This window comes from Tripterygium wilfordii, chromosome 3, assembly GCF_013401445.1.
Source record: "Tripterygium wilfordii isolate XIE 37 chromosome 3, ASM1340144v1, whole genome shotgun sequence".
NCBI classification, from domain to species: domain Eukaryota; kingdom Viridiplantae; phylum Streptophyta; class Magnoliopsida; order Celastrales; family Celastraceae; genus Tripterygium; species Tripterygium wilfordii.
Genome location: NC_052234.1, coordinates 12,255,784 through 12,276,698, shown reverse-complemented (window position 1 = coordinate 12,276,698; position 20,915 = coordinate 12,255,784). Strand labels below are relative to the sequence as shown.

Here is a 20,915-nt window from a genome sequence, read left to right as displayed (position 1 = left end):
GTATTATCCATGTACTACATACTAGAAGCTCCTATGGAGTTCAAAAGCTCCATAGGCTGAGCAAAAATTGTAGATGTTTTTGCCAGATTGCAATCTACCAGAATACAGTGTAGATGTTTGCATCTCAGCCGCCTGTTTATCATTCAGAACTCAAGGAAGAACAGAGTTTTCACTACAAAGTTAACAGAAGCAACAAGTTAAAATGGCAATATCAACAATGGGATCGGGATCACCATGCCGATGCATACATTAAGTACAAAGAAACAAATGCACCCCATGGTTTCACAAGTAAGTTTATCATTGTGAATGGGTTGGTGATAAGGCACACCAAACAAGTATACATGAGAGCTGAAACTTTTCATCTAACCCTGCATGCAGCAGGACCACCAGGGGAGCAATTTGGACCAGGAGACCGACAATTAGCAACAGGACCAACGTTGTTGGGAAACCTCCTATGCATTCGATAATTAGGCATTCCCCCTGTTGCATAAGAACCTCTGCCACCTGTTAAAGTTGAGGCCATTGATGACGATGAGATTTCCCCATTGCTGCACTGTAGAGGTTCCAAAGTTTCAACTACATCACTCATCAGAGGCCTTGCTTTAGGATTCTGGCTCAGACAGTAGTATGCCAAGCTGCAGGCTTTTTGGGCAGCTCTTACTGAGTACTGATTCTCCAATCTAGGGTCAATTATTTGCAGCATTTTTCTCTTGTCATTCAATTTAGGACGGGCCCAATCCACCAAGCTCTGCTCCTTACTTGGTTTGGTCTTGTCAACAGATTTCCTCCCAGTTAAAAGCTCTAGAAGAACAACTCCAAAACTGTATACGTCACTCCTGGCAGTTAAGTGGCCTGCATTGCAGAATCTCATTCAGAAAATCAGCATACGTGACATGCAAATAAATGCTATTCTTAGTCCCAGCATAATCAGAATATTTTTTTCTACATCATGCCTGTTGATATGTTAACGCCTCATGATACTAATAACATGACTACCCCAAACTTTGCATGCTCATATGCAAATAGATTGATATCACATTATGATTCTGAGTTAATAGTTCCTTGCTCTAGGGCTGCTCTAGAGAGTGATGTTTTTTTCTCCAAATGTATGAAAACCTAGAGAAGTTCTTCCTACTCGGGTCAAGCTTCCAATAAAAGAAGTTTATTATATTCATCAATTACGATAGGATGAAGACATTTGACAAACCAAGCATTTCAGAAATATCGAATGGCCATACCGGTCATTACATATTCAGGGGCAGCATAGCCATAGGTACCCATAACTCTAGTTGAGACATGGGTCTCATCGCCCTGTGGTCCAGCTTTTGCTAGCCCAAAATCAGAAAGCTTGGCTGTATAATCCTGAAGAGCGAAAGGCAATAAATGTGAGTTCACAAGAATGAATTACTTTCATATCAATAATCATGTAAGAGAAGATTCTTATACGACGAAATAGGAGAAACCCTACTTACAGAGTCCAACAATATATTAGAGGTTTTGAAGTCTCGATATATAATGGGCATTTCAGCATTGTGAAGGAAAGCAAGCCCTTTGGCAGCTCCAAGTGCAATCATCATTCTTGTGCCCCAAGATAACGGAATGGTTGCCTCTGAACACCACCGGAAAGGGCACATCAACTTCAGTTAACAAAATATTACCACAAACTAAGTGGTAATGTAACTTTATAAAAGGTCATCAATAAACAATATTTTCTAGTATATCATCAATAATTCTTATATTGTGCATCACACAAGTGTAGATCATTTTATTGAATAATACGGTCATGATGTAACATTGTCATATTGTTGCCAGGCACTTGAAAAGCAAAGTTGAAATGGAATTGTAACTTTTTAAGAGAGATCGCAAGAGGTAATTATGGTTAATACTTAGTAACGAAGGCCAGAAAGAACCCAATTGCACTATATTTGAGGGAATATATCTTGTGAAGTTTAGAAATATTATGAGACAAGGTTCCCTGATGCATATGGGTCCCCATTGCACAGAAATCAAAAGCAAGGGAGCCCATAAGAGGGCTTTTCTTTACGCTTTCTTCACCTCAACTCACTTCCAACCTGCCCATGATATGAGATGGATGCTCACTAATCGACTGCTTCTCTTCTAGAAGTGAAGAATACAGAAATGCATAAACCTTAACATGAATTTCAAATATGAGTTTGACATAACACAATTCAGTTTTAAAACTCTCTTTTTCCACTCAATTGCACCAATCATCATACATGAACAATTAGCACTCAGTTTACTTGTGCAATAACAATTGATTATTGGACAGGGAACTGACAGATACAGTGGACAGCCTCATGGTAGGTCGGCCTCTTCATAAGTTGCTATAAAAATCGGTATAACTACATCGGATTCCAAGTTACAACACAAAGAGGAGTAAAGTTGGAAAGAAATGAGTCCATCAAAGATTTGTCACAAATCATCATATGATATGACATGCAGCCCAAAAAAGAACCGAAAGAAAAGGCATGAAAACCAGCCAAAATGTGGTCAAACCTAATCAAACTCTTAAAACTTCCCCAAAATGAGCAAAAAAACAGAATGGCTTACATTCTACTCCTAGAATCATAATTCAGGGGGAAAAAGTGGCAGATAGAAGCACAAGCAGTATTCAATACGAGCGAAAGGCATATGTAAATGTAAAGGCAGTGGGAATAAAAATACATGACATACTTCGAAACAAGTGATTCTCAAGGCTTCCGCGGAACATGAATTCATAAACAAGTAACCTGTGGTCATCTTCACAACAATATCCAATTAACTTAACCAGATTAGGATGGCGAAGCTGGCCAAGAAAGTTGACCTCCGTCTGCGAACATCATGTACAAAGAGAACATGTTAGGAAGGAGTGTACAATACTACTAATGTGAAACGGAAGAAAACAAGCAGCAAAGGCGCACATACAAGCCATTCACGATGCCCCTGAAGGCCCTCCTTGTTGAGAACCTTAACAGCTACAGGAAGAGATTTGAGACCAACCCTCACATTCTCGTCAATGTAGCCTTTGTAAACAGTTCCAAATCCACCTTCGCCGAGAATGTAATCAGAGCGGAAGCTCTTGGTGATGGTCTCCAGCTCGAACAAAGTGAATGCAATAACATGAGTATAAAGTAACGCGTTCTTACTAGCGTCCTCGAATTTACGAGGCGTAGAAGGATCGCTCAGATCTGAGACGGAACGACTGTGCTTCTTATCCGACAACGGATTTCCAGCTTTAGCAGGGAAGGATGGTAGCATATTCAGCTGTTGTACTGCCAACAGATGCAGTTCAAATCATCACTACTCTATTCCATAATTGAATCTACCGAAACAGAAGAAACTCACATTGCAGTAGAAAAAGTAGAGTAGAAGTTCAGATCTAAGAAAAACCTTGAGCATTGGAGACAACGGCGGATTCCTCTCTAGTACCACAATTGCCCATCTCTGTCAATGTGAGTAGCTATGGTTGCGGCTGCGGTTGCCGTTGGTGGTACTGGTTCGTGTATGGAAATCCTAAAAACGCAGAGTTTCATTCTTCGGAACCTGCCTTCCTCTTCCCCTACTTGGGATTTAGATATACGTGACTACTGAAACCTTTATTAGTAAAAAAATTATCAAACAACAGTACAACACAATTCATGTCACAGAAACACGAGGGGAGGGGAGAAAAAAAAAAACCTAAAATTGCTAATTTTCTAGTCTCTCTCTCTCCTTTGCGTATTGGGCAGCCATTGCTCTCTTCTTCTCTCACTGATCTGATAGACAATTCGATATCCTCCCTGCATCATACACAAAAGCGTAGGACCAGTTATTATATTTTTTTCAAAAAAAAGAAGAAAGAAAAAATGGCTTAAAAAAATAATTAATAATAATAATAATAAAGGCGTAGGTGAGACCTGGTAGTCACGAAGGGTACTGGACAACACAGTTAACAACTTTTGTCAATGTCAGACACCCTAACTGGCTTGTACCACATTCTCCTTTTTTTTGTGTAAATTTGGGATTAACGAGGAAAATTAGAATCTAAAGGTGGAAATGAAATTTAGGTGGGGGAGAGAGAGTGAGAGAATTGCCAACTTTGATAGTAATGATGTAGCCTGTGGGGAGTTCATATCAGATATTTATGAGTTACTGTAACACTGTCGTTCAGGTCAAACGATATTTAATGTATGTGCTTGAGCCCCGCAGGCCCAAGCACTTTGGATCAAAAAATTCAGGCCCGGACGGTCCGGCCCATGTTTGAGCCTTTCTATTAACAAGTAGATTTATACTTTATAGTCTAGTGAAAAGTCGAGGCCCATTATCGGTTTCTCCAGTTTGAGATACGTCTTTTGTTGATGTAGTTATATTGAGAGATGTGTTTTGTTGATGTGATTGTATTGAGATCACATGTTTTGGTGTAATTTTGTTGAGGACAACATGGAGGAATGAAATGTTGTTGACCTCAATGTTGGGTGAGAAGGGATAATGTATAAAAATTTATGTTTTGCTGATATAGTTGTATTGGAAGATACGTTTTGTTAATGTGGATGTATTGGGGAAATGTGTTTGGTTTCATTTTTTATGTAATAGATGTGAAATTTTTGTTGGCCCATCAAATATACCCTATTGCATTTGTTCTAAAAGAGCCCACTCGGCATGGCAAAATGCCAAAATGTTAAGCAAATTTCTTTATCTGGGCCTAAAATAACAAATCCTCCAAGCCCATTCGGGAAATTAATGGGTTGCTCAAGTTTGGTCCGTTTAAAGCCAAGATGTGGTGGCCCAATAAAAGAGTTCACTCGAGCAGGGAACGTGTGGATAAAATCCCTTATACTTGAGGCCCAATTGGAGGATAAGCGGGTTTTCTTCAGATTCAGACCTGCCCTTATCCATTCCAATTTTCGACTAATTGGTGGTGTTTGGCGCAGACTGGAGCTGCAATTGCGATGTCAATGACAACGGCAGTGGTACATTCTTGTAGCAGCAGTGATGGATGGAGCATGGCATCGCTCATGTCTGCTCTACCATCTCCGACGGTGACTACCAAAATGCTCTCAAGGACTCAGCCTTCCGTTCGACTTCCACAACAGCGCGGCCAAGGACTCGGTCTCACAATTTCCCTCCAATCCGATTCGCCACTTATCGCCTCTTACACTGGCCTCGCTCCCCTCAATCCTCTCCTCTCCATTGGCTCCTTTGGTAATACGTGCTTATTTTAATTCCTTAAATTTGAAATTTGATTTCAGTTTGTTATAGGGATTTATGACATTTCTTCACATTGTCAACCAATTTTCAAAGAATCCATTTCAGTGAAGCATGTCCGATGCTTGTGTACGCAGCTTTTTAGTTGAAATTGCCTGGCGTTATGATCAATGCGAAGAACTACATAAACTGGAAAGTATATCATTCTCTATAACAGTTGTTACAATGTCCCATACATTTATGCTTAGTTGTAAGCCTCATCTATCTGTTGCGTTGCCTAAACCGGTTTTCTAGTCATGATTATATTACTGAGAAGACTTGAGGGAATATTTCGTGTTTTACTTGCCATAGTGTCTTGAATAATTTTCTGAGAAATAATTTAGATTACCTCAGGACTTTCCAGACCAGGACTCTCGCTATCCCTTATTTGATACTAAAACATGGGGAATGATCAATTATTTGTTCTTACTTCTTTGTGATTTAGATGCTATTTGCGGACCTATTTTGCTTTTGAAGCCTTTTGCTAATTCATGTTAGAATAATTCATTTATAAGCTATGCAAAGTGCAGCATTCCATCGTATGTCCATTTGCCCACCCCCTCACTTATGCTTAGTGGCTTTAACCAGCTTACATGTCCATTTGCAGATAACAATAGTTTTGAGCATAACTTCACCATCATTGGTAATGGTGGTCGAATTTTTGCCATGAGACATGGTAGGCGAGTTCCGAAGCTTAATCGACCTCCTGATCAACGAAGAGCACTTCTGCGTGGCCTTACCACCCAGCTCCTTAAACATGGTAGAATATTAACCACTAGAGCAAGGGCAAGTGCCCTGAGGAAGTATGTTGACAAAATGATAACATTGGCTAAGGATGGGTCACTTCACAAGAGGAGACAGGCCCTAGGTTTCATCTATGAAAAGCAGATTGTCCATGCATTATTTGCAGAGGTCCCAGACAGGTATGGAGAAAGAAATGGTGGGTATACAAGAATCATTAGGACACTGCCAAGGCGAGGAGATAATGCACCCATGGCATATATTGAGCTTGTGTAGATTTTTTTTTGGCATTCAAATGTATGCATTTGTTTTTCTACATGATACTCCTTTTCTTTTGAGATAGAAGACGTGTTGAATTTTTTATGGATTCATGTAGCCTACACCAAATTTTTTTTGATTGAAGCTTTAATGATGACTTGATGAAGTAATTGGATTTTTTGGAGGCTAGTGGAGGCAAAAGGTAGTATACTTGGAGTTGGGAAAGCACTTTCTTAAGGAATTGTTTTGACATGTTGCATAAGATCCTGAGGGAGAGAGAAGGTTTGGGAGAGGGGGTTAGGGTTTGAAGGAGTTCCTGTGTATATACTGATAGGGAATTTCTGAGATGTGGCAACATTTCTGAACTTTCGTCTTAGAATTTTAGCCTATCTTTGAAACAGTAGGAAATCGGAAAATGAGGTGATACCTTGCATGGAGCCTGAATTTTCTATGTTATAATGAAGTGAGATTCAGCCCAGGAGGTTATAAATGAAGACCAAAGTGAAGGGTAACATCTCTTGTGCAACTGTGAAGACTAATGCATGCGAATTTCCATTAACTGGGAGGAAGAGAGAAAGGAAAATGAGCTATTAGCAGTTATTAGGCTTTCAACTTACCAAAAATGTTAGTAGACTTTCAAGTTCTGAGTGGAATTGGAGTGTTAAGGCATTTAGTGGTGTTTTGAAGTTGGAGGGAGGGTCTTTCATTTATGTGGGTGCTTCTGCTCTCCGTTTGAATACTCGTCTGGATTGTGTTTTTTTACTTCTATGCATTCATCTTTGGTTACATTTTTTTAGTTCAGCATCTTAGTTCCATCTTTGTTTTTGGATGCTACCTTTGTTACCTTTCTCCTACTTGACAAAAAGGGGAAGAAAAATCATGTTCTTTATTCTGCTGCACTCGCATAATGAACTTGTCGCTCCTAGCATCTTATACCTTTTGCATTGGTTCATTTTATATATCTTTAATACATTCACTCACGTAGGAGATGTGTTTGAGTTTGTGAGCTTTGTAGCCCAACTATAAGGCACGTGAAAAATGGGGCTGCTGTCTATCTCAATAATTTGTGCTGATTGCCACTGTTGAGATTGCTGCTGCCACGCTACACTGATGTTTTGGACAAGCTTTTTTGTAGTTCTATTGACTCATTTTCGTCGGTTGTATGCCATGGAAGTCGAGTACTGCTTACGGTTCTTTGGTATACTGGGTATAGTTCCTGGTTCCTACAACCCTAAAGCTATTTTGAATAGGACAGAACCTTCCTTTTTTTTTTTTGAATAGGTCGATGTGTCATTGTTTCAATTCACTTGCCTTGTGTGGTCGCTGTTCAAACATGTGGAATGCATTGTTTGTGACTTTCTTTTTCCTAGCATGGCTTGTGATTGTGAGAAAGGAACTTTGACGGTAAAGCATTATTGTCAAATCAGGGTACTGATTGCTCTCGTCAGGCCGTTTGGCTACCAAAAGTCTCTATGTTAACAATCAACTCATCCCTCCGCATTAATAATATTTTGTTGGTCGGGTTAATATGAATTGGTTCAAAACGAACAAAATATTATTAGTACCAAGGAACAGGCTATTATAGATAAGTTCTGATTGATTAGTGACACCTTGGGATAAAAAAAATAAAGAAGTAAAATATGTTTCATCTTTTGAAGAGTATATGATTCTTTTGTGGATGAGGTGAGTAGGGTGGCTGGCGTGTTTGTTTTTAGCATAAGCTTTTTGATAAAGGACGATAAACTAACAATTTAGATTAGACTTTGCTTGAAAGTGGTTTGGTGGTTATGAGGTTGATGAAGTCGCAAGTTATGGGAATGGAATTATTATCTTTTTTTTTCACTCGGTTAGGATATCATTAACAATTATAACGTTTTATGGAATCCCATCTCCTTCTAGGCTTCCACCACCACAAGTAGAGATAGTGCCTGTTGTTTTCCTCCACTCCCATCACTTTAAATCCTCTTCATTAGTTATTTTACGCCCCACACACCCTTTCCCACTCTATTTATTCCCTCTTTTTTTTATTCCGACCAACGAGCAAAGTCAGTCGTTGCCATTTGTACCATATTTATTTCATGTCAGACGATGATGATGAGATTGAAAGAACCTATGTGTTACAAATTACAATAACGACGGGTGGTCTTTTTTTTCTTTTTTTTTTTGTTGGGAAGCAGACAGAAATAATTTTATTATTTAATGACGATTAAGAGTAGTATTAGTGTATTACCACGTAAGAGGCTGCTTAATTGTCGCACCTACATGTCTTTTAGTTTTGGCTTAGGAATTCGAATCTTAACAAGTAATACGACTTTGGACAAGTTTTATTAATTTCCTTGGAGTCATCTCCTTGGTTAGAATTTGTCAAGAATATATTCCCACGTTTTTTGAATTTAAGAATAAATTCATATGAATATGTGATTTAGAACGAACAATATACTTGATTTGTTAGGTTTGAGCTTGAATTTTTGACAAAGATTTTTATTTTATTTTATTTTTATTTTTTGAAATTAATTGTTGTCTTTGTTTTGTTAGGACAACAATATTGAAAATTAAGTAAGGTGGAATAGAAGGATCTAGAATTCTTACAGTATTAGAAATTATGTTTCTACAATTAATTAATTTCAATCAACAATTAGAATAGTGTCTATATCTCCAAACTAGAAGGTTTCATTCCTTAATCGACTCAAGTGATGATGATCAAATAAATGAAAAAGTAGATTCAATCAAATTAAACTTAAAATTTAATGATTCTTAGCACTTAAAAACACAATGAAAGGGGAAATTGGGATAATATAATTGAACAAAGCCGCCATAGATATATTAATTATGTGATTAGATACATATTAGTACGTACGGCTTACCTATACAAAAAAGAAAAAAAAAAGTCAAAATAAAGTGCTTTGAAAATGGCTCTAGCACTGTAGATTGAGTCATTTCAGGATAAAACCGCCCCTCACCCAATCAGATAACCACATAAAATCAGGGCAATGGCAAAAAATATCTAGATAGGAAGGAAAGGAAGGAAGGCACGGACAAGCATGCGCACATTCTCCACCGCAAATTAGTCCTCAGCCACACAATTAGATTCGTATTAAAATATCAAACCATGTTCCATAGTCTTGGTTTGAAAGTAAAGATAATATACAGCTTACCATATATATATATATTATATATATTTGTTTTGTTAATCATTGTTTTAGATTATCATCACTCTCATTGGTTACCCATCGCCATCTTAATAGAGACATTAACTTGTTTTATATTCCGCCCAGACATCATCGAGGGCTAGCTGGCACAATGGTAAATTAACTTCTCCTTTTCAAGGCATAAATTATTATTCCTAAGTTTTCAACCCCACCCGCCCACTAATTCCTTCCTTGATAACATATATATATATATATATATATATATATATATATATATATATATATATATATATATATATATATAGGCCTCATTATCAGTTATTGGGCAAGTAATTGGCTTCACTCTCAACACATCGATCTGCTTCCATCGCAAAAAAAAATGAGAAAGGTTTACCCAAACGCACCACCCACACCCATAGCCTCCCCAGGCAATGAGGAGGACCCGTTGGTTCTCACTGTCTGGAATAAGTCTCTCCTGTTCAACTGCAATGGTTACACCGTCTTCGACTCCAAGGGAAACCTCGTTTTTAGGGTCGATAACTACATGTCTGGTTCAGGCACTAAGGCAGAGATACTACTCATGGACGCAGCTGGCGAGCCCCTCCTCACCATTCGCCACAAGGTACGTACTTGATTTATACATACATACATATATATATATATATTTCTTGATGTTAAAACGTTGTTCCAGTTATTAATATTTTCAATCATGTACGTGATCAGAGGTTGAGTCTGGGAGATAACTGGATGGTGTACGACGGGGAGAAGGCGGCGAATCCAAGATTTTCGGCTAAGAAGAATGTGAATATTCTAAACAGCAAGTGTTTGGCATATGTGAGGTCCAGGGCGAAAGTGATGTACCAGATAGAGGGATCCTACGTGCAGAGAAGCTGCGTGGTTTACGATGAGAGGAGGAGGAAGGTGGCGGAGATAAAGCAAAAAGAGGCGGTGAAGGGTGTGGGGTTTGGTGGAGACGTGTTCCGCCTTATTGTTAATCAGCCCGGAATAGAAACAGCGGAGGCCATGGCTCTCGTCATCCTCCTTGACCAGATGTTTGGATCTTCTAGACGATTCTCCTAACTTATAAAATTTTCAACATATAATCAAATACTTCTAGTTCAAGTTAATTTATCAAATTAGAGGATCATTTTGTTCATGGAAATTTTGTTCTTACTTGACATCATTACCTGCCACCTGGCTTTTTTTTCTCCCAAATATAGAGTTTGGTCTCTTTCCAAGCGAAAATGACTTATATCCCTAATATTTTCTTCCATGACCAACCATAACAGTATTACGTTATCTAATTACATTGACTTTCATTATTACGTTGTCTAATTATATTGACTTTCGTTATCACGTTATCTAATTACATTTTATGACTGATTATGACTAAATTTGTTAGGGATACGTAGCGTTGCCGTTTTCTAGGTGGGGATGCAATGTACATAAACATATGCCTTTGTTTTGTACAATGACTAAGTCGAGTACAGAAGAAACCATATATATATATAAATGTAGCCGAAATTCTGAATTAGTTGGGAATGAAACATTCCCTTTAAGCCTAATATATACAGTACGATACACAACAAATGTATATATAGACGAATCTAAGATCGGAGATTCTACAAAAAGCTAAATTGACAGTGTGTTAGGTAGTTCAAGAAGCCGTACCTTTAGACTCTCGAATGTCCAATTCATGCTCTGCAACCATAATGCATGAATCTGCTTCTAGAGATGAGGTTGAAGTTGAATTCTCCTCCCTTAACAATGGTCCTTTAGGGGAATCTAGTATGCTGGTTGTACACTGCACGTCAGGTGTTATGCCAACCTGATCTATTTCAAGAAGTGCAGGGGATAGATACTTCGCAACCGTCACAAAAAGCGCCGAACCATCATGCAATTCCGTGATGCTCTGCAGCCATAAAGATTTGCTTAAATGTGATTCCAACAGTTGGAGGAACGTAAACAAATTGGTCAAGGATGGCAACAAGGCTAGAAATACAATAGAGTACGATGAATTCCGTCTGTGACGGGGTGATCAACAGTACATATTTTTCAATAGCACAGTGATTGATCAAAATCTGAGGCCTTGCACCTTGTGCAAATGATAAGGAGCCACCATAAGATCACAGGAGCTCATTTACCATGTCCTTAACTTTTGAACCTCATGACCATGGTAACTTATGGAAATCTACGATGAGTCCTAGTCCTGTATTCATTTTTCTGTTTTACATCATCAACTTAGTATCGTCACAATAAACCAAGTCTATAACTTTCATTGGCTACTTAGCACACTGTATAAAAATCTTGCATTTTTTTTTTCTTTTTTTCATTATTTCATCATCTTGTTCATTTATGTATTTGGTCACTTCGATTGGAAATGAAAACTACGCCAGCACTGAAATAGAAAGCCAAAAATGAAATGTACGATGTACCTGGATTTTTCCTTTGCCAAATGTTCTGTGGCCCACAAGAATAGCTCTGCCATTGTCATGCAACGCTCCTGCCAAAATCTCACTAGCACTAGCACTTCCCTCGTTTACCTGTTTCAATATGGAATTTCTGAATTCCTTTTCCTCTATGTTGCTAACATAGTGGGAAACTGACTGGAAATGATCTCATAGATTACAGCTGAAAGAAAATTACACATCAAGGTAATATACTTACAAGCACAACAAGAGGATCATGAGTTATAGCATGCCCATTGACCATGTTGATAGGTGACATATTCCCGCTCCGATCAATCGTGTTTACAAGGGTCTCATTACCATCAAGCCATATTTGAGCAGCATCAAGACCGGCTTTTACTAAGCCTCCCTGTAAAGCAAATGAAATGAGAGAAATGACCTAAATATCATGTATGTAAATGGCCCTTTAGGATTCCATTAGAAAAACTACGTAAAGAAACTTACTGGATTGTTACGTAGGTCCAAAATATACGAGTCCACTCCCTGGCTTTCAAATGAACGGATGGCATCTTCCATATCAACAGCAGCAGTCTGTCAAAATGGATCTTGAAATTCTTAAATGGTTCATACTTAAATAGTGGGAATAAAAACCCAGACAATTATATTTTGACAAAAAAGGGAAAATTGCAGTCTAGCATAATCCTGGAAAATTTGAAGGGATGACTACCTGTGAGAAGGCTGACAACTTCACATAACCAGTTTTTGCTAGGTGGCCATTTGGAGTTCTATGGGCGATGATGGAACTGGAGAGCGGAGAAAGCTTAATATATTCCCGTTGTATATTAACCTTTGACCAGATGGAGAATGCTATCAGAGCAGTTATGAAGTAAGAGAATATCAAGAAGCTAAATACGCTTATTGCATTTCATATTGAATCAACACTAAACTGAAGCTTTTGTAAGGAGTTGACACCTCTCTCAAATCAGAATCACCATCTGAATCCTTGCCCTGGAGAGCACAAACTATGTTAGCGATCTTTAAGTAAATTTACAATTGCTGAGAGTACAATGGAGCTAAAAACTCCACAACTCAGAAAAAATAAAAAGGAGTGAGTTTTCTCTCTATATAAGTAAATAAGATACATGGTTGGAGACGTGTTATATGCCTCCACACAGAACAGTACCTTCCTGAAGAACTTTTGATAAAACAGAACCCCAGAAATGCCTATTCTACACAGCTTTGAGTTAGCCGACTTGCTAAGCTATTCAACAAAAATATGTTTTCTAAGGAATTTTAATAGTTATTAGTAAAAATGAGAAGAAAATGTTAGCAAAGCACTCCAAGGATGCTTTGCTACATTTTCTTTTTGGTGTATCACAAGAATCGAATTTGTCCAGCTCAATATATAATGGGACATGAACATCTTTGACAATGAAAAAGGAACAATTAGTTAAGGAATACAGAATATACACTTCTCGGAGCATAAATTTATACCTCCACAATATGCTAGGGCGTTCTGTTTACAATGATGCAAAACTACAAAAATAAGTGCGGATTCGTGCAAAATACGTAAAAACGCAAGTGCAAAAGTTGCATCACAGAATGGTGCACAAGAATCTACAAAAGCACATCTAACGTCCATACTCAATCTGATTGTCAATAGAATATAAGTGCTACTTTAAGTCATAATAATGAAGTCAAGACTCACACGGTGGACTGTAACAGTAACAGATGTTCCAACATTCCCTCTGAGCTTCTGTGCTGCTTCCTCACTTTTAAGACCATCAAGCCTCTGCCCTGGAGACCCACAAGCAGCAAACATGAAACAATGTGCATGCAACCTCTCCAAACTATAGTTATTCTCACTAATCAAAAACGAGCGAGAAAGTGCATGACATTGTAACCGAACTTAGCACGTGAAGGGAAATGAAAAAAACAAAGGGATAGCCAGTCTTTGAACTTAGTGGATGGGAGGGGTGCAATGCCTTTTCCTAATATTGATACATATCTCAAGTAAATAGCATACAAGTAAATCTTTGCAGAATGATCAGCTTCCAGGTATTTTATCAGATTATTACCATTGATCTCAATCAACTCATCTCCTTTACGTATTCCAGCACGAGCAGCTGGGCTACCCTCAACACAAGACATAACAACCTGCAATATTAACAAAGTAAAAAATACCATCAGAATAGAAATTGGCAAACACACGAAGCAGCAAAAATAATTTAATATGATCAGGAAAATTTAGTGAATTTAGTTAGCATTAGCAAAAGATATCGCTAAAAAGATCAGGAAAATTTATTCTCTTGCATGTCACCTACCAAATGTCCTGTTCTTGGCTCAGCAGATATGAAGAGCCCAACTCCCTGCAACCTTCCATCACTACCAATCCTAAAACTCTGGTAATCCTGCAAGCAAAACCCATCCTCGGATAAGAAACTTATTATATTAAACTAAAAGTATCTAAACTACAAGCTTCCCCACCTTAGGACTGATTAGCCGTGTAAAGGGATCTCCTAGAGTAGAAAGCATAGAACTGATCTTGGCATATGCAGCATCAGCTGATCTAAGTGGAAATATTTCCACCATAGTTTGCTGCAACTTTAAGTCCCAGTCTGAGAAAAATAAAATAAAATAACCAACTTTCCATGAACTATGAACAGATTAAAAGACAGGATAAAAGGCAATGGAGCTCCATTACCTTGATGATTAAATGTTGGGTCTACAAATGTTTCTCGAATCAAACCCCACGCCTCCACAAGAGTTCTTTGAACTGTATTCACCTAGAAATCAAAATTTTGTGTCAATAGTGATCCAGCTAAATATTGCTTTAAATTATAACTGAAAAACCCTAACATATCAATCTCGTGAACAATAATAAGCAACTAACAAATAAAGAAGCTGTCGTTCACCTCGCTAGCATGCGAAACAGGAAAAGCAACCGTTAGAGATTCTGCAAGGGCTGGAAAATCGAAGCAAGTCGAAGAGAAACACGCAGCTGCAGCAGCGAAACCAACGAACCCCCTCTTGATTGATGTGAACAAATCTTGATGATTTTGTGGCTTAGACTCCGTTGTAATCACCTTCCGGCACGAGGTACGAAGCGTGGATTTCATGCTCCATTTTCTGTTCAACTGATAATTCGAACACTGAAACCGAATCGGAATGTGCCGTAAAGAAGTGTATTTTGGGGGTTTCGGACAACGATGTGGTGGATTGAGATCAACGTTTGAGCGGAGAGGCTCCATCTTTGGAACCTCTTAGGTTCTCCGGAGTCCGGAGTTCCTTTTTCTCAATTGACCGTTATGTATTGTTGGGATTCCGGCGGGGTCCACATGAATGATGAATCTTCAAATTTGTGGTTATGGGAAGACGAGATATGTTCGGTTGAGGGGGCGTGCGTAACATTGAGACTCAAGTCTAAGTGGACCGCGCTGTGGATGGGCTTCCTCAATACTAACTCGGCCCGATAAATAGGCATATAAAGATGAGAAGAGGCCCAAAACCAGTTTGGGAGCGGCTCTGCTTAACAAGGCGGGAGAAAACCTGGTGGGGTTGTCCGCGGACTTATCGTTCTGCAAACCGAGCTCCGTACGAGGTGCCGGCGTGCCGCTATTTACTAGAGTATAGACCGGCAACAGCATCAGAAACCCAGAAGCTCAATCTTCAAAGTCGATAGCGCTTCGTGTATTGACCAAAATAAAGAAATTCATCAGACGCCAGGTTAGCCAATTCATCGAACACTTGATATGCATTTCTTTTGAGCTGGTTAGCTGTACCCTGTGTTGTTCTCTTTTGATCACCGCGCTTGAAATATCGGCGAAGCAGACATGGCCCATTTGCAGAGATTAAGAAAAATGTCTGTTCTCGGATGGGTCTCGTCAAATACAGTTAATAGCCAACTCAAAACACCAAATACTCCAGTGTGGCAAATTTGGCGATTCCACATTGCTCAAAACCCTAGATTCTATAGGACGAGAAGAGTTGTTCAAACTGAGACTTTTGAGAAGTCCGATGCGTGTTCGAGAGAGAAGATCCCCGCTGCCTTCCTTAAAGATGCCGAAGCTGCATTGTTAGAGTACTTGCATTGTACTAGAAGCCTACCGTTCTTGGATGCGGAGTATATGAGCAAAAATTCGCCATTTTTTATCCAAAAACTTGTGAAAAAGGTTGGAATGAAGTCAGATGTTGGGCAGGCGTTTACCCGACACTTGCGTTACCATCCCATTAATGAATTTGAACCTTTCTTTGAAAGCTTGGGTTTGACACCTTCCGAGTATTGTCCACTCCTTCCCCGTGATCGTATGTTTTTGACAGATGATGATTATTTGCTAGACAATTATCATGTTTTGCGTGAATATGGAATCGATGTAAGAAAAATAGGAAAGATCTACAAAGAAGCTAAGGAAGTTTTTAATTATGGAAGGGGTCTTTTACTTGTGAAGCTTCAAGCTTATGAAGAACTGGGGCTTAGTAATTCATCGGTCGCTAAATTTATTATTTCTAGTCCAAATCTTTTGGTCGGGGATGTAAGCTCAGATTTTGTTGATGTGCTGAAGATATTGGAGAGAGGAGGAATTCAACTCTCATGGATTGAGGAGCATTTGTCCGTGCATCATTGTTATGACTGGAGCCGGATGCTTGGGCTTCTACGCTTATTTTGCAAGACTGGATATTCTGAGGAGCAGCTAGGTGCTTTAATAACCCAGTCCCCAGAACTTCTCTTTGAGGATTCAGGGTATAAGACACTTTCCTTAATTGGGTTCCTAGTGAAATTTGGATCTCAATTGAAGGATATATGTTCACTTTTTCCTCAGTTTCCTCAAATCCAAGTCGGGAAATTTTTTTCAAATATGAGGCAATGCTTTCTGTTTCTCAATGAAATTGAGATGGAGGTGAATGAGATAGGGAAACTTGTTCGTTCGTACCCCTTTTTGTTGGGATCATGTACTTTAAAGAAAACTAGCAGCTTGCTTTCTAACTTAAATACTGGGAAGAAGCGACTTTGTAAGTTAGTCCAAGAGAATCCTCAGGAACTGAGGAACTTGGTTTTGGGGTCAAAAATTGTGCGATTGCCATATTCAGGAGAGGACGAAAGATCACGAGTACTGAAGACTAAGTTCTTGTTGGATTTGGGATTTGTCGAGGAGTCCAATGAAATGAAAAGAGCACTCAAGGCTTTTCGAGGTAAAGGAGGAGAGCTACAGGAGAGATTTGATTGTATAGTAAAAGCAGGTATAGATAAGAAGGATGTTTATGAGATGATCAAAGGATCCCCACAAATACTCAACCAGTCGAAGGAAGTGATTGAAACAAAAATAAGTTTTCTTGTGAATGATTCGGGTTATCCTATATCGACTCTTAAAATATTTCCCTCATTTCTCAATTATACGACACAAAGGGTCAAGCTTAGGTTATCAATGTATAACTGGCTCAAAGAACAAGGAGGTACAGAACCTAAGCTTGCCTTGAGCTCAGTTGTTGCGTGCTCAGATAAAATTTTTGTTAGCCAGTATGTGCATCGCCATCCCACAGGACCTCAAGTTTGGCAGGATTTGAAGAAACAAATTTATTCTGAATGAAGGATTGTTGCCTATACTCTGTATTTGCAGGCTCCGGCGAGTGAAAATTAATGGCAAAGCTGGTCTTGATTCATTTATCCTATCTGCAGAGAGACCTTTGAAAGATAATCTGTTGCGCATGGTGGATTGAATTGAAGCTACATTTTGCCTCCGTTGGCACGCAAACAAGTATGTGGAATCAGGCAGATATAGTTTCAAACTTGTTTCGTGTATTGGATCACCATGACATGTTTCTAGCAGCATGAGATCCTGTATTTATCCTCTCTCTCTTTTTTTTCCCTTTTAAATTATTTTACTAATGTTTTTTTTTTTATAAACCTGGTTCTATGGATTTCTTCATTCCCCATTCTTATGTTTTCCAGATTAAAGTGAATCTGCAATCTTGTTAAGCATTAACCATTGGCTGATTCCCGAAGTGGGATTGAGGTTAAAGGTGAAAGTTGGAGTATGCTTTCATTTCGTTCTCCTTTTTCTCTTCTTTTCTTTTCTGGGGTCTGGTAGGAGCCCGGACAAGTGGCCCGCTGTAGTATGATACGGACCTGTCCAGAAAACCGGATGAGAAACATGTTGTAGTCCAATCCGATATTTCCTATTGGGCTGTGTTTGGCTATAAGCTAATTGGGCCGCTCTGGTTGGGCTTTGCGATGTTTTGTAAGTGAGATTATATTGGGCCGAGGCTTATGTCATATGTTGCGGTTATCCTAATTTGTTCAATTTTCTTTGGCAAACCTAATTTATTTTATTTTTACTAATAAAATGTTAAAAGTGCTTTTTTGCCCTGGAATTTTTTTCTCTTCATAATATGTGGAAATGTGGAAATTCGTAAATGAATATCCCTAATAATTTGGATAATTACTTATGTAAACAAATACACTCAAAATATCTGCACATTCTAAGATTTGATCTAGATATTTCAAATTTAAGTTAATTCAGATCGGATAAATTTGATCATCTCACTTAAGTATCTAGTCAGAGTAAAAAACATGTATTTGTGTACTTTAGTTTAGCAGCCCCCGTTATCTTCCATAAAAACCCTAAATAATAATATATAAAAAGGGCAAAAATAAATATACATAATTCAAGGCCATTTTCTCCTCTTCATTTATTTTGTAGTTCTGTTCTTCTGTCTCTCAGCCTCCTCTTTGTTTAAGCTCTCTCAAAGCTCATGTCGCTTTGGTCGTCTTTCTCAGCTATCAAGCTTTTTGTGGACGCCGCTCCTGATTCACACCAGCTCTGATCTTCTTTTTTTTCTTTTCAAAGTTTTTGTTTGGATCAGATTTTGTTAGTTTTTGCTATTTCATTCTTGAAAGATTTGAAAGAAGCGAAACTGATTTGTTTCTTGGGGTTGAGACGGTTTTACGATCGGCATAATCAAATTCCAAGAAGTGGGTTTTGTGTGAAGGATGCGCCTAACTGCTACACGTATTGAGGTCAGCTTCATTTCTCTCTGAATCTTCATGTAAACTATGTGATGAAAGGCTATGTATTGTTCATGCAATGGTGTGGTTTTGTGAAGAAGTACATGCTGCCATCAGCTGTGCATTTATGTACAAAAATACATTACTATTTGAATCTCAAAATTTTGTCTTTGTTTGGGACTTGAGAAAATTCAGAAGTTCTTATAATTTATACATTATTTTGTTGGGTTAGAGCGGATGATTTTGATTTTCTGTTTTGTGTTGTGTTTTTTTTTCTTCGGCGACGAAACAAAGGGTGATCTTTTGAGTTACGTTTTATTTAGTTTGGGCATTATTTGAAGTGAAAGCAGCACGGATCTAACATCGTATGGTTAATGAAATCACTCTGTCGTCCTGTTTTTCTATGGATTTTCTTTCTCGCGAGCTGTTATTGCCCATAAAGAAGTTGTTTGGGGGTTCTTCTATTAACAGTTCTTGAGTTTTCTGCTATTGTCCTGTTCTTCTAATTTTGCTATGGATACAACCTGTTGTCAGGAAAAAAAAAATGGAAAAGACAATTATCTTTTTTTAAGAAGGAGGAAACAGAAGCTTTGCTCTGGATTCAAACCTATTGGAGGATGTGGTGTAGGAAAGTCTGTCATCCCTTGAGAGCATAGACATAGTGAAACAAAATATTGAAGCTTGCAGAACAACCTGTTAATGAGCAAGAGAAAATACACCCGCAAAAAAGTTTTAAATTGGGTTATATTAGACTTTTTTTTGTTAGGTTGAGGATATGTACCTGCCCATCAAATTGGCATTCGTTTTGGATCATTTCGATAAGTTTTGTCACTTTCGATCTTGTCATTGGCATTGCATTAGTTTCTTCCTATAAGGGGTTTCTCTTAGCCATTCAGGCTTTTCAGTTCAAACTTTTGTTAGATGCCTTCTAATTTGTTTTAGTATGTACTCTGAGATCATTTTTTGTCCTTGCAGCAATCTTTGGGAGGTATTTGAAGTTTTCTTTGCCGGGATTTTTGAACTATGGGCAGAGGTAGAGGTAAAGGAAAGAAGCAAACTGTTATTGCTTCTCGCGATGATACTGGAAGTGGTGAAGAAGAGAAAATTCCAGCGTACAGGAGGAGAGGAAGGCCACAAAAACCATTGAATGATGATATTGAAGATAGAGCTGAGAAGATAGGAGAAGATGGTGAAGATGCAAAAGATTCTATCACTACCAAAGATATGAAAAACCAGGCTGCCATCATGAATGGTAGGAAGAGAAAGAGGTCAGCACATTTGAAAGAAAATCTAGATACCGTTAAAGAGGAAACAGCTGTGGGAACAAAGTTGAGCTCTGATGACTCAACAAAGACTGTCGGATTCAGGCAAAATGGGAGAAAGCGAAAAAACAAGCCGCGGAGGGCTGCTGAAGTCGGTTTTGACTTTTGAGTGTACGTAAGGTTCTTTTTGCTTGTTGTGATGGTATTCCTTCTTGGACAGCTCATTTGTCTGGATTACTGCTTATTAGCTTAGGTATGGCTCCATTTGCCTTCTGCTCTAATATTTTTTGATTCTCATTCTTATGAGCTGTATAATTTTGAGTTGGAGGCTGTGAAACAGATTATACTGCTTACTCCTCTATGAAGTTATCACCTTTTTGAGCTTATTCCTTTGTTTTTTGGTAATGCAATTTGTTACGAGTACAGCAAGCAGAGATGGTTCATATATTTCTTCTTTTTTGTTACTAAAAAAGTTGTTTGTGCTTTGAATATATTCTTCTTTATCTTACTGTTGCTTTTTCTTGAATACATACAAAGTAGTTCATGCAATGGAAGAAATCTTCCAGTGTGCAACATTTTATGAAGAGAATTTAATGACATTCCAAATAAAAATAACTTATGAGTTACGACCGTGAGGGTATATGAAATGGAGCAGTTCTGTATAACAGTATGAGCTGAATTATGTAATTACATTGTGTGATGATTTTGCCATGTCATATTTGAATTCCTAACATTGAAACTCCTTTATGAATTTGGCAACTCTGAGAAATTATTAGCTTCATTTTGCCTCCCCGTACCCCGGCCCCCTTCTTGTACAGCTCAGTGAAGACTTTCCTTCCCTGTATCTGTTATAATGGCAGTAATTGCATGA

General features: G+C 38.4%; 6 protein-coding genes across 6 annotated transcripts; 4 read left to right on the top strand and 2 right to left on the bottom strand.

Annotated features, from left to right (window-relative positions):
* Positions 1-76: 76 nt before the first annotated feature.
* Positions 77-4,017, bottom strand: LOC119989917 (probable serine/threonine-protein kinase PBL8). Its single transcript, XM_038835694.1, has 7 exons — positions 3,897-4,017; positions 3,391-3,779; positions 2,926-3,272; positions 2,695-2,830; positions 1,473-1,609; positions 1,239-1,362; positions 77-852 (listed from the first exon to the last, which is right to left on the bottom strand). The coding sequence occupies exons 2-7, from the start codon at positions 3,440-3,442 to the stop codon at positions 359-361; spliced, it is 1,290 nt and encodes a 429-aa protein (XP_038691622.1). The 5' UTR covers positions 3,443-3,779; positions 3,897-4,017; the 3' UTR covers positions 77-358.
* Positions 4,018-4,848: 831 nt separating this feature from the next.
* On the top strand, positions 4,849-6,361 carry LOC119989478 (50S ribosomal protein L17, chloroplastic-like). Its single transcript, XM_038835029.1, has 2 exons — positions 4,849-5,181; positions 5,831-6,361. The coding sequence occupies exons 1-2, from the start codon at positions 4,929-4,931 to the stop codon at positions 6,238-6,240; spliced, it is 663 nt and encodes a 220-aa protein (XP_038690957.1). The 5' UTR covers positions 4,849-4,928; the 3' UTR covers positions 6,241-6,361.
* A 3,327-nt stretch (positions 6,362-9,688) lies between these two features.
* Positions 9,689-10,549, top strand: LOC119995484 (protein LURP-one-related 8-like). The gene is made up of 2 exons (XM_038841997.1): positions 9,689-9,993; positions 10,095-10,549. Exons 1-2 carry the CDS (start codon positions 9,751-9,753, stop codon positions 10,449-10,451), a joined length of 600 nt encoding a protein of 199 aa, XP_038697925.1. The 5' UTR covers positions 9,689-9,750; the 3' UTR covers positions 10,452-10,549.
* Positions 10,550-10,856: 307 nt separating this feature from the next.
* LOC119995483 (carboxyl-terminal-processing peptidase 3, chloroplastic) lies at positions 10,857-15,115 on the bottom strand. Its single transcript, XM_038841996.1, has 12 exons — positions 14,695-15,115; positions 14,484-14,565; positions 14,267-14,397; positions 14,104-14,190; positions 13,858-13,936; positions 13,488-13,576; positions 12,752-12,787; positions 12,507-12,626; positions 12,284-12,370; positions 12,039-12,188; positions 11,807-11,914; positions 10,857-11,283 (listed from the first exon to the last, which is right to left on the bottom strand). Exons 1-12 carry the CDS (start codon positions 15,028-15,030, stop codon positions 11,029-11,031), a joined length of 1,560 nt encoding a protein of 519 aa, XP_038697924.1. The 5' UTR covers positions 15,031-15,115; the 3' UTR covers positions 10,857-11,028.
* A 187-nt stretch (positions 15,116-15,302) lies between these two features.
* On the top strand, positions 15,303-17,823 carry LOC119993167 (transcription termination factor MTEF18, mitochondrial-like). The gene has a single exon (XM_038840159.1). It carries the CDS (start codon positions 15,613-15,615, stop codon positions 17,362-17,364), a length of 1,752 nt encoding a protein of 583 aa, XP_038696087.1. The 5' UTR covers positions 15,303-15,612; the 3' UTR covers positions 17,365-17,823.
* A 651-nt stretch (positions 17,824-18,474) lies between these two features.
* LOC119993181 lies at positions 18,475-20,491 on the top strand. Its single transcript, XM_038840184.1, has 2 exons — positions 18,475-18,794; positions 19,758-20,491. The coding sequence occupies exon 2, from the start codon at positions 19,806-19,808 to the stop codon at positions 20,211-20,213; it is 408 nt and encodes a 135-aa protein (XP_038696112.1). The 5' UTR covers positions 18,475-18,794; positions 19,758-19,805; the 3' UTR covers positions 20,214-20,491.
* The last annotated feature ends 424 nt before the right edge of the window (positions 20,492-20,915 follow it).

Bases quoted from the DNA above. Each gene is read 5' to 3' on its own strand.
- LOC119989917 (XM_038835694.1), bottom strand. From the start codon at position 3,442: ATGGGCAATTGTGGTACTAGAGAGGAATCCGCCGTTGTCTCCAATGCT. The intron at 1,610-2,694 runs GTATGTCATGTA...GGTGGTGTTCAG, and splicing joins TGAGAATCACTTGTTTCGAA to AGGCAACCATTCCGTTATCT. The intron at 853-1,238 runs GTATGGCCATTC...TCTGCAATGCAG, and splicing joins CCCTGAATATGTAATGACCG to GCCACTTAACTGCCAGGAGT.
- LOC119989478 (XM_038835029.1), top strand. From the start codon at position 4,929: ATGTCAATGACAACGGCAGTGGTACATTCTTGTAGCAGCAGTGATGGA. The intron at 5,182-5,830 runs GTAATACGTGCT...GTCCATTTGCAG, and splicing joins CCTCTCCATTGGCTCCTTTG to ATAACAATAGTTTTGAGCAT.
- LOC119995484 (XM_038841997.1), top strand. From the start codon at position 9,751: ATGAGAAAGGTTTACCCAAACGCACCACCCACACCCATAGCCTCCCCA. The intron at 9,994-10,094 runs GTACGTACTTGA...GTACGTGATCAG, and splicing joins TCCTCACCATTCGCCACAAG to AGGTTGAGTCTGGGAGATAA.
- LOC119995483 (XM_038841996.1), bottom strand. From the start codon at position 15,030: ATGGAGCCTCTCCGCTCAAACGTTGATCTCAATCCACCACATCGTTGT. The intron at 12,788-13,487 runs GTGAGTCTTGAC...TGTGCTCTCCAG, and splicing joins TTACTGTTACAGTCCACCGT to GGCAAGGATTCAGATGGTGA. The intron at 11,284-11,806 runs GTACATCGTACA...TTATGGCTGCAG, and splicing joins TTGGCAAAGGAAAAATCCAG to AGCATCACGGAATTGCATGA.
- LOC119993167 (XM_038840159.1), top strand. From the start codon at position 15,613: ATGGCCCATTTGCAGAGATTAAGAAAAATGTCTGTTCTCGGATGGGTC.
- LOC119993181 (XM_038840184.1), top strand. From the start codon at position 19,806: ATGGGCAGAGGTAGAGGTAAAGGAAAGAAGCAAACTGTTATTGCTTCT.